This window comes from Tachyglossus aculeatus, chromosome X1, assembly GCF_015852505.1.
Source record: "Tachyglossus aculeatus isolate mTacAcu1 chromosome X1, mTacAcu1.pri, whole genome shotgun sequence".
NCBI classification, from domain to species: domain Eukaryota; kingdom Metazoa; phylum Chordata; class Mammalia; order Monotremata; family Tachyglossidae; genus Tachyglossus; species Tachyglossus aculeatus.
This window is the reverse complement of record NC_052101.1, coordinates 126614592-126625418: the sequence shown is the minus strand read 5'-3', so window position 1 is coordinate 126625418 and position 10827 is coordinate 126614592. Positions and strand designations below refer to the sequence as shown.

General features: G+C 54.6%; 1 protein-coding gene across 7 annotated transcripts in view; it reads right to left on the bottom strand.

Annotated features, from left to right (window-relative positions):
- Nucleotides 1–4541: 4541 nt before the first annotated feature.
- LOC119919706 (E3 SUMO-protein ligase PIAS3-like) overlaps nucleotides 4542–10827 on the bottom strand; it is a 545060-nt gene continuing 538774 nt past the window's right edge. For all 7 annotated transcript variants that reach the window (XM_038740331.1, XM_038740324.1, XM_038740327.1 and 4 more), the window contains 15 exons: nucleotides 10626–10710; nucleotides 10328–10366; nucleotides 10053–10143; nucleotides 9653–9760; nucleotides 9429–9534; nucleotides 9168–9241; nucleotides 8807–8967; nucleotides 8562–8710; nucleotides 8115–8250; nucleotides 7880–7987; nucleotides 7081–7169; nucleotides 6769–6895; nucleotides 6540–6649; nucleotides 6199–6236; nucleotides 4542–5571 (listed from right to left, as the gene is read on the bottom strand). In XM_038740331.1, coding sequence (XP_038596259.1) covers nucleotides 4972–5571; nucleotides 6199–6236; nucleotides 6540–6649; nucleotides 6769–6895; nucleotides 7081–7169; nucleotides 7880–7987; nucleotides 8115–8250; nucleotides 8562–8710; nucleotides 8807–8967; nucleotides 9168–9241; nucleotides 9429–9534; nucleotides 9653–9760; nucleotides 10053–10143; nucleotides 10328–10366; nucleotides 10626–10710 — 2021 coding nt within the window. In that variant the 3' untranslated portion in view covers nucleotides 4542–4971. The remainder of the gene's footprint in view (nucleotides 5572–6198; nucleotides 6237–6539; nucleotides 6650–6768; nucleotides 6896–7080; nucleotides 7170–7879; nucleotides 7988–8114; nucleotides 8251–8561; nucleotides 8711–8806; nucleotides 8968–9167; nucleotides 9242–9428; nucleotides 9535–9652; nucleotides 9761–10052; nucleotides 10144–10327; nucleotides 10367–10625; nucleotides 10711–10827) is intronic.

The window sequence follows — 10827 nt, the reverse complement described above, 5'->3', positions numbered from 1 at the left end:
AACATGCCCAGAGTGTTTCTGGACAAAGACAATCTGGGCAGCGCCGTGAAATATGGATTGAAGTGGGGAGAGACAAGAGGATGGGAGATCGGAGAGGAGGCTGATTCAGTAGTCCAGACGGGATAGGATGAGAGCTTGAACGAGCAGGGTAGTGGTTTGGATGTAGAAGAAAGGGAGGATCTTGGCAATGTTGCGGAGCTGAGACCGGCAGGTTTTGGTGACGGCTTGGATGTGAGGGGTGAACGAGAGAGTGGAGTCGAGGATGACACCAAGGTTGCGGGCTTGTGAGACGGGAAGGATGGTAGTGCCATCAACAGTGATGGGAAAGTCCGGGAGAGGGCAGGGTTTGGGAGGGAAGACAAGGAGTTCAGTCTTGGACATGTTGAGCTTTAGGTGGTGGGCAGACATCCAGATGGAGATGTCCTGAAGGCAGGAGGAGACGCGAGCCTGGAGGGAGGGGGAGAGAGCAGGGGCAGAGATGTAGATTTGGGTGTCATCAGTGTAGAGATGATAGTTGAAGCCGTGGGAGCGAATGAGGTCACCAAGGGAGTGCGTGTAGATCGAGAACAGAAGGGGACCAAGCACTGAACCTTGGGGAACCCCCACAGTAAGAGGATGGGAGGGGTTGGAGGAGCCTGCAAAAGAGAGATAAGAGGAGAACCAGGAGAGGACGGAGTCTGTGAAGCCAAGGTTGAATAGCACTGTACTAAGCACTTGGAAGAGTACAGTATAACAGACACATTCCCTGCCCACAATGAGCTTACAGTCTAGATAAGTGGCATGGCTCAGTGGAAAGAGCCCGGGCTTGGGAGCCGGAGGTCATGGTTCCTAATCCCAACTCCGCCACTTGTCAGCTGTGTGACTTTGGTCAAGTCACTTCACTTCTCTGTGCCTCATCTGGAAAATGGGGATTAAGACTGTGAGCCCCACGTGGGACAACGTGTTCACCTTGTAACCCCCCCCCCAGCGCTTAGAACAGTGCTTTGCACATAGTAAGCGCTTAACAAATACCATCATTATTATTCTTATTATTATTGGAGGGGCAGACAGACATTAATATAAATAAATTACAGATACGTACATGAGTGCTCTGGGGCTTAGAGAGGGGATGAATAAAGGGAGCAGGACAGGGCGATGCAGAAGGGAATGGGAGACGAGGAAAGGAGGGCTCAGTCAGGGAAGACCTCTTAGAGGAGATGTGCCTTCAATAAGGCTTTGAAATAGGGGAGAGTCATTGTCTGTTGATATGAGAAGGGAGGGCGTTCCAGGCCATAGGCAGGACATGGGCAAGAGGTTGGTGGCAAGATAGATGAGATGGAGGAACAGTGAGAAGTTTAGCATTAGAGGAGTGACGTTTGTGGGCTGGGATGTAGTAGGAGAGTAGTGAGGTGAATGAAGTAGGAGGGGGCAAAGTGTTTGACTGCTTTAAAGCCAATGGTGAGGAGTTTCTGTTTGATGTGGAAGTGGATAAGCAACCACTGGAGATTCTTGAGGAATGGGGAAACATGGCCTGAACATTTTTGTAAAAAAAAATGATCCAGGCAGCAGAGTGAGTATGAACTGGAGTGGGGAGAGACAAGAGGCAGGGAGGTCAGCAAGGAGGCTTATTCAGTAATCAAATTGGGATAGGATGAGTGATTGGATTCATGAGGTAGCAGTTCAGATGGAGCAGAAAAGGGCAGATTTTAGCAATGTTGTGACATTGGAGCCGACAGAACTTAGTGATGGATTTAATATGTGGGTTGAAGGAGAGAGAGGAGTCAAAGATAATGCCAAGGTTATGGGCTTGTGAGACAGGAAGGATGGTGGTGCTGTCTACAGTAATGGAAAAGTCATGGGGAGGGCAGGGTTTGGGTGGGAAGATAAGAAGTTCAATTTTAGTCAAATTAAGTTTGAGGTGACGGGAGGACATCCAAGTAGAAATGTCTTGAAGGCAAGAGGAAATGCGAGACTGCAGAGAGGGAGAGAGATCAGGGCTGAAGATGAAGATTTGGGTATCATCTGCTTAGAGGTGGTAGTTGAAGCCATGGGAGTGAATGTGCTCTCCAAGGGAGTGGGTGGAGATGGAGAATAGAAGGGGCCCCAGAACTGAACCCTGAGGGACACCCACAGTTCGGGGGTGGGAGGGAGAGGAGGAAGCCGCCAAAGAAACTGAGAATGAACGGCTATTGAGGTCCACTGTGCTCCCTCCCAACAGAAGACCACCCTGACCTGCCCACCCTCCCCAAGTAAGTCCTGAATGAACACAACCCCCAGACCCTTGTCAAGGGCTGAGTCCCATGCCGCGACTCTTCAAGGTCGGAAGGGAGGACACAGCTGTAGAGGAAGTGTGGAGACTCGGAGTTTGAAGAGAAAAAGCAATGTTGGATACGTTCTTCTCTTTTAGTTAACTGGTTCATTCCCCCAACTTGTGAGAGAAGGCTCAAAACGCCACAGTTTTTGCTTTCTATATAATACCACCTTCGGGGGAGCTGTTTTTATGTCAGAGTCTGGCATTTTCCTCTAGCTTTGATGAAGGGTTATCATTTTTGATTCATTTTTCTTTGATGAATTCGACCACAAAGAAAACACTGGAGTTCAAAGGACTAGGCTTTATCCTGCCTATTAAAGATTTGTTTTTTGACCCCAGTTTGGGACTTGAGAACATGAGTCCACTCTTTCAGGCAGTTTGCTCTCTGACCTCATCTCCTTACCCAAACCCTCTCCTCCCTCTGACTTTCTTACTCTGGTGGACTGTGAGCCCAGTGTGGGACTGATAGTGTGCCTGACCTGATTAACTTGTATCTACCCAGATGCTTAGAACAGTGCTTGACACGTAGTCAGTGCTTAATAAATATTATTATGATAATAATGACGAAAAGGGGGGCTTAGTCTGGGAAGGCCTCTTGGAGGAAGCGAGCCTTCAGTAGGGAGTAAATATGTGCATTGTACACAAGTGCTGTGGGGCAGGGAGGAGGGTAGAGCAGAGGGAGTGAGTATATTGATGCCCGTTTACTTGTTCTGATGTCTGGCTCCTCCCTGCTAGACTATAAGCCCTGTGTGGGGAGGGATTGTCTCTCTTTACTGTCCAGTGCTTAGAACGGTGCTTGGCACATAGTAAGTGCTTAAGAAATGCCATAATCATTATTGTACTGCTGAATTGTACTTTCCAAGCACTTAGTACAGTGCTCTGCACACAGTAAGCACTCAATAAATACTATTGAATGAATGAGTGAATTCTTAGAACAGCCCTTGACATACAGTAGGCACTTAACAAATACCATCATCATCTTCTTCATCTCTAGGTTGTATCCTCCCACTGTCATCACGGAGGCCCGGCATCACCTTCGCCAGCGGGGTCCTGAGGCCCCCCGCCGATGAGAGAGGCCGTGGCCAGGCTCCCGGGCCATGAGGGCTCCCGTCGTGCCCTGCTCTGGCCCGGCCGAAGAGGCCATGGTGGACTGACGGGCAGTAGCTCCTGCCACACCAGAGTCTCGAGGCCTGCCGTCGCTTGGAGCCTGGGGGGTTCTCCACGGGGTTGGGGTGGCGGCCAAGGCCCCCACAGCCAGGTGAGGCAGAATCTGCCATGCTCCCCCAAGTCCCAGCTCTCTGACGAGACCTGAGAGCTTCCCACCAAACCTGAAAGAACCCAGACTGGTTGCTTGTGTAACCTGGTGGAAGGAGCCCAGGCCTAGGGGTCAGGAGATCTAGGTTCTAACCCTGGCTCCAGTCAGTTAGTCAATCGTATTTATTGAGTGCTTACTGTGCAGAGCACTCTACTAAGCACGTGGAGAGAACGATATAGTAATAAGACACATCCCCTGCCCATAACGAGCTTATACCACTTGCCTGCTCTGTGTGATCTTGAGCAGGCCTGATTGTCTGGCACCTGTTTCCTCACCTGCAAAACAGGGATTCAACTACTGTTCTCATTTCTATTTAAAGGTGAGCCCCAGGTGGAACAGGTACTCTGTCCAAACTGAATCGCCTGTGACTACCCCAGAGCTTAGAACAGTGCTAGACACAAGGTGGGACCTAAACAAATGCCACAGTAATTATTATTCATTCAATTGTATTTATTGAGTGCTTACTGTATGCAGAGCACTGTACTAAGTTATTGGAAAGTACAATCCAGCAACAGAGTCAATCCCTACCCAACAACGGGATCACAGTCTAGAAGAATGGTATGTGTTAAGTGCTTCCTATGTGCCAAGCACTGCTATAAGCAATGGGGCAGAGACAAGGTTTTCAGGTTGTCCCACATGGGGCTCACAGTCTCCATCCCCATTTTACAGAGGAGGAAAGTGAGGGCCAGAGAAGTGAAGTGATTTGCCCAAGGTCACACAGCCCACAAGTGGCAGAGCTAGGATTAGAACCCATGACCTCCGACTCCCAAGCTCGTGCTCTTTCCACTAAGCCACGCTGCTGTTCACGCTACTTCTCTTATTACTGTGGCACGTTTGCTCTCTGAAGCTTGCCCGCTCCCAGCTCCCGTGTCCCGCTAAGATCCCCACCCACTTTCTACCCCCTCACTCACAGTGAAGAATCAGTCGGCACCAGTATTTCTGGAACGTTTTCCACTTTATTAACTGATGACAATTGCTTGACAATAGGATGAGAACTACACTCTACACACATTAACTACATTTTAAGCCAATTCAAAGTTGTTCCACTCAGGGTCCCTGGCCGACCACCTCAAACAGCACCAAAGAAACAAGGGAGGGGAAGGGGGCTGACGGGGTAGGGGACGGAGAGACCGGGGCTACACGTGTGCCCCCACTCCCACCCACATGAATGAGAACTCCAGGAATAGGCCCCAGATATGGCACTGGAGAGCGGGTGGGAAGGGGAAGGGCAGGGACAGGACATGCACAACTTAATCCTGGGATAAATGAGGCTGTAGGGTGATACCCCCTTCCCCAGTGACTTGAGAGGAGGGATGAGGAGGGGTCAGGGCAGGGCCTGGAATCTGGGGGGTTTGTTCCCCTCCCTTTAAGGACTGTTGTGTTCCTTAGGCTCAGTGCTATCCGGGGAGGCGGCAGCCCCATCTGCCCGGGTGGACTGACCACTATTCGCCCCGGACAGAGCTCCCGTATCTGGGTCGGCCGGGACCGGGGCCACAGGGGCCATGGGTGGTCTTAATTGAGCCCCTCCCCGTGTCCCCCCCGGGGTTTTCCCCAAAACTCTATCAAGCATGGAGATCTGGACTTCAGAGGGGTGAGGGTCCGGTGCAGGGGGCTGATACCCACCCAGCTGTAGCAAACCCAGGACACCTCTTCCCCGTCCCACCCCGGGCCAGGACAGAGAAGGCTTTTGGGCCGAGGGGGGATTGATCCCAGCAGGAGAGAGCATTTGAGAAAAGGGGCTCAGGAAAGGGGTTGAAGCTGGGACAGGGGCCGGGGCTGCAGCTGCAGCCGGGGCTGGAGCAGGAGCCGGAGCCGGAACCGGAGCCGGAGCCGGAACCGGAGCCGGAGCCGGAGCCGGAGCCGGAACCGGAACCGGAGCCGGGGCTGGAGCCAGAGCTGGAGGTTGGCCCTGGCCGTGGCCCAAATCAAAAGTGCTCTGAAGGGCCAAGATGGGTGAGGCAAAAAGCTGCACAAGGAGACAATGGAGGATGAGCTGAGACGTGGCCCAGACAGTAGAGCACAGGAGCGGTGAGCCTGCGATCCCCCCAAGGCTGGGGTGACCACACACCTCCTCCCTCCCCCAATCAATCAATCGTATTGAGCGCTTATTGTGTGCAGAGCACTGTACTAAGTGCTTGAGAAGTACAAGTTGGCAACATACAGAGACAGTCCCTACCCAACAGTGGGCTCACAACACACACACACACACACACTCACTCTCTCTCTCTCTCTCTCTCTCTCTCTCTCTCTCTCTCTCTCCCCCCACCACAACCACACTTCCCCAGCCCTTACACTTGAAGCAAGATCCTTCTCCTCTGCTCCTACTGCCCACAGTGGGGAAAGGAACTATCAAAACGGGGAAGGAGAGAGAAGGGGAGGGGAAGGGAAGAAAAGGGTGGGAAGGGGAGGAGAGTTCCTTGGCTGCAGAAGCCTCTCCCTAGCCTCAGTTTCACCATCTGTATTGGGGCAACCTATGGCAAGTGTGGCCCCAGGGCAGTGGTGATTAGAAGGGCCCCAGGAGAGGAAGAGGCCAGGAAGGTGGGAAACCAGGAAGCCTGTATAGAGACAGGGGAGAAAAGGGGACAGGGCTCACCTGTGCAATGATGGCCATTTGAGCTGGCAGATTCAAACCTAGGGAGGCAGAAAAATGCAAAATCAAATGCAGATCAATTCAGAGCCTAGCCCCACTCACCTCCACTCAAACCAATTAACTGATCCATCCAGGAGAAAACAAACAGTCCTGCACCCATCTCATCAGACACACACACACCAAAAAAAAAAAAAAACAAACTGTAATGACACAGACCCAGAGCCACAAGGACAGATCCATACCTACAGCCAGCTGCTCATCTGGACACGATCACACACAGACATGTACACAGTTCTCACTCGACCTCCCGGAGGGGAGGGCAGGACCCAGCGGCCCCCACGTACCCTCCTTGGAGATCGGCTCGAGGGAAGGTAGCGGGAATCCGGACAGCTGAAGACGCCTGCCCTGGGGCAGGTCCTCGAATGGGGCTGGCGGCTGCTGAGGTTTTGGCGCCCTGGGGGAATGAGAAGGGGGTGCTGGGGGCTAGGACAGCAAGAGTCCTGCACCCTCTCCCGCCCCTCTGCGCATCCCCTTGGGGGAACGGGGAGGGGACAATCCCAGGGTCGTACGTACGCCTTGGGGGTCTTGGAGACCGAGATGGCCGCCAAGGTGTCCGGAGTCGGCAGCTCTATGTTGGACGAGCTGCTGTCCTTCAGGGCAATGGAAGGAATCTCCTTGTCGCTTTTGAATGAAAGGCCTCCTGTGGAGGAAAGGAGAGAGAGACCTGAATTCCCCCCATCTTCCCTAGCCCAGGAGCCTCCCTCTCCCACCATGCTGGCCAGGAGGGTTGGGACTTCTCAGCCCAGATGGCTGTACCCCGAAGGTTCAGGCGTTGAGATGGGGGGCTGATGATTGGGTCGGGAGTGGTGGGTAGAGGGAACTCACCTTGGGGGATTCTGGGTTCAGGGACTTCGCAGCAATAGAATAAGTTCCTCTGGCCCCCCAATGGACTGCCTGGTCCTTTGGTCTTTCCACTGTCCAAGTAGACATTGAGAAAATCAGACAAACTCCTCCAGAGAGAACAGTCGGAGAGAGGTTGGCTTGGAAAATCAGTCTGTCAGTCCAGCCTATTTATTGAGTGCTTACTGCGGCAGAGCACTGTACCAAGCACTTGGGGGAATACAATACATTGACAAACAGACACATTCTGGGAAAAGGGTGAGCAGGACACCAGCTCCCCTAAGTCCAGTCTCCCTGGGTCCCAGCTATGCGGGCAGTACGCTGCCTCTCCCCAGGCCGCCCCGGACTTCTGTCAACCTTCTGCTCGATCCCTGTGAAGGTCTCTATCGGTGGCAGCGCATCTTCTGAAAACCCCTGTCCCCTTTCTCCTCCTGTGCTCCTCGAACATTTTCAAATTTATTAGTTGGTGGAAATTTCTAGACCACGACGGGCTCAGAACATCTACATTCTGAGCCAATTCAATAATGTCCCCGGGAAATTCAATGCCGTTCTGACCAGGGGTCCCGGCCACCCACCTCAAATGGCCACGTAAAGACGAGGGAGGGGATAGGGGTTGGAGGTGGAAGGGTGGGGCGGAGGGAAAGTCCGAGGCTAAACGTGTGTCCCCACTCCTGCCTCCTGAACGGAACTGACGAGAACGGGCCCCGGATCCAGCACCCGAGCCTGGGGGAATGTCACCGACTTGCTCCTCCCCAGCCGCAGTCTGTCTCGGGGCAGCCCTTACCGGGACCTCGAGTCGGACGGCTGGTTGGAGGACGATGGCCTGTCGGGCTCTGGGGCCCTGGCCTGGACTTCACTGTCCCGGGCCGGCTCCTGTTCGGTGGTGCTCGCCCTGGGGGAGGCAAGATGGGTTGTTGGGGGCTGGGGAAGCGGGTCACTGCTTCCCCCCATCCCCTCTGTGCCCCCACACCCTCGGCTCCCCATGTGGGAAATGGGGTGGGTCACTCGTCGGGCCGTACTTTACGGTGCTCGTGGAGGGCGGGATGGCCGCCACGGGACCCGGTCTTTCCTTTGAGGTCCCCTCAACTTCGGAAGCTGATGCTTGCTCCGTCACGGCAACAAAATGTACCTTCTTATTCCGTTTTAATCGACGGGCTGGTCAGGTGAAGGAAGAGAGATGTTTGAATCCCACTGCTGAGAAGCAGCGTGGACTCGTGGATAGAACATGGGCCCGGGAGTCAGGTCATGGGTTCTAATCCTGGCTCTGCCAGTTGTCTGCCGCGTGACCATGGGCAAGTCACTTTACTTCTCTGTGCCTCAGTTCTATTTTTACCATCCCACCCCTGCCCAGTCTGGGGGCCCGATATTCCCACTGTGCAGGCCAGGGAGGAGAGGGGTTCTCGGCCCAGATCACCGCGGCCCAGGGAACGTTGGCGTTGGGTTGGGGGGCTGGGGAGGGGTTTCACCGCGTAGGCCAGGGAAGCCAGGATCTTCAGTTAATTCTAGCAAATCCAAGCGGTACTTGGCCGGGACCCAGGTGCCGTCATAAAACACGTCAATCTCTTCACAGTCGATCTTTTCACAGGTGACGGTGTGGAGGATAATGAAGAAATACCTGTAGAGAGAACGGTCAGAGAGAGAGGTCAGTGGGGAATGGGGGGGGAGGGGGCTCAGAAGAGGGGCGTCAGCAGAGAACAATCAGCGTTCATACTCATCTACGACGAGGTCTTGATACTGAATCTCCTGGTCACAGACAGGACACTTCCAAGTTTCCTCCTCCTTGTTCCTCTGCAGGAACGGGACGGCATCGAAAATCTGGACGTGGTTGCAGGATACCGAGCGGCAGGGCACAGACACGAGTCCCTGTCCCAGCTGGGTGGACCAGAGGGGAGAGAGTGAAAGGTCAGGGGAGGGGGTCACCGGGTCATCCACCATGGGACTCAGCCCCCCTATTTCGGACCTCAGACACTTGACCCACCTTCCTCTTCCAATCCTCAGTCTCTTTCCCTTTCCCCACCGCCAACCCGGGATCCTAGCCTCCTCCACACCCTCAGGGCCCCACCCAGACCCACCGGGCACAGAAGGGAGGCGCGGACCCTTCTGAGGGTAAACTGGGGATCACGGGCTGCCGGCATCGCCTCCTGGACTGAAATGGAGACAGAGAGAGGAGATCGTGGGGGTCGGCTCGGCCCAAGTGGGCAGCGGGCCCGGCAGGGGTGACGGGTGGCGGTGCCCGGCCAACCCGGGGCTCTGTTCTTGGGGAAGAGCCAAAGGTAGACTGGGGAGTCATTCACTCGAGGTTCTGGAGGAAGATGGGGTGAAAGGTCACTTACTCAGAGACAGCGTCTTGCATTTGGGGAAAAAACCCTTACTCTTCAGTTGATCCACCAACGTTTTAACAGTAAGTTGCTTCACCAAGCACACAGATATGGCAAAGTCCTGTGGGAGCCAGGGATGGGGCATGAGAGAGTGGTACTTTTTCCCCCCACACACCTTCCACCCCACCCCCCACTGCCAAAACCCCACACCCACCATGCCCGCTTCAGCCGAAACTCACCCGCGTGTCGCTCAGTGACCAAAGGAGCATGACATCATTGGTCGATTCATCAGACGGGTGCACGAAATGGGTGATATCCACAGGGCGATTGTTGTCATTACCAATGGCCTCAAACAATCAATTAACAGTATTTATTGAGCGCTTACTGCGTGCGGTGCACTGTACTAAGCGCTTGGGAGAGTACAGTATAACAGAGTTGGGAGACAAATTCCCTGCCCACAACAAGTCACAGTTCACCTGCAGGGGTGCGGGCAAGGATCAAGGGCCAGACGGATCACTACACGTAGGCTAGAAGCCACTCTCTCTCCCCTGCCCTTCCCCTTTCCTTTCCTCCCCATCCCTCTCTCCGCCTCCCCTTCCATCCTCTGGCCCTGAACTGGGTGTGGGTTTGGCCACTCACGGGTCCAAGACACATCTTCCCGTTGACGGTGACAATCAGTTGTGAAGGAAGACAGTCTGATTGAGGGCTTCGCGTGTCCCATAAACAGAGCCTGTGGGGTGAGGGGGTGGCCGGTGGCAGGGGAGGAACCCAGTCAGCAGGGAGGCCCATCGGTCCCCCACCCCTGCACCCCCCTCCGTGGGGGACAGAGCAGCTGGGAATCCACCCAGTCCCCCTCCTTTCTCCCTCCCCGCCAACCCACCGGGGACCCCAAGGAGGAAAAGGGGCACTCATACCGCAGCTGCACCCGGAGGACGTCTCCTGGTTCAACCTCACTGCAGACATGGAAACCGTGCAGAGAGGGGTCAGTGAGGAGGGTTGCCCAGAGAGCTGACCTCTCCTCCCCACCCAATCCTGGCGGTGGCCGCTCTCCACAACCAGTGACACGCCAGGGAACCCAATCAGGGAGAAACACGGGTGTGGGCGATGGGAGGAAGCGGGGCACGGTGGAGACCATGCCTGGCTGTGCATTGGGTGGGTTAGGGGAGATGGATTGGGCGGCTTCTCAGCCGCTCTGTTGGGCATGATGATTACCTTTCACTTGCTATCCCACTGAAGTGTTTCTTGTTGGCCATGAAAATCAACTCCGCCTTCTTAAATTTCCCGGTGACCTCAGGCACTGCAGACATAAACATAGGAAAGATTGGGGTGTTTGTGTTGGGAGCGGGGCTGGAGGGGGAGAGACGGACCATCACAGGCCAGGCCAAGAGATGGTCCCGTTACCCGAGCCCCCAAC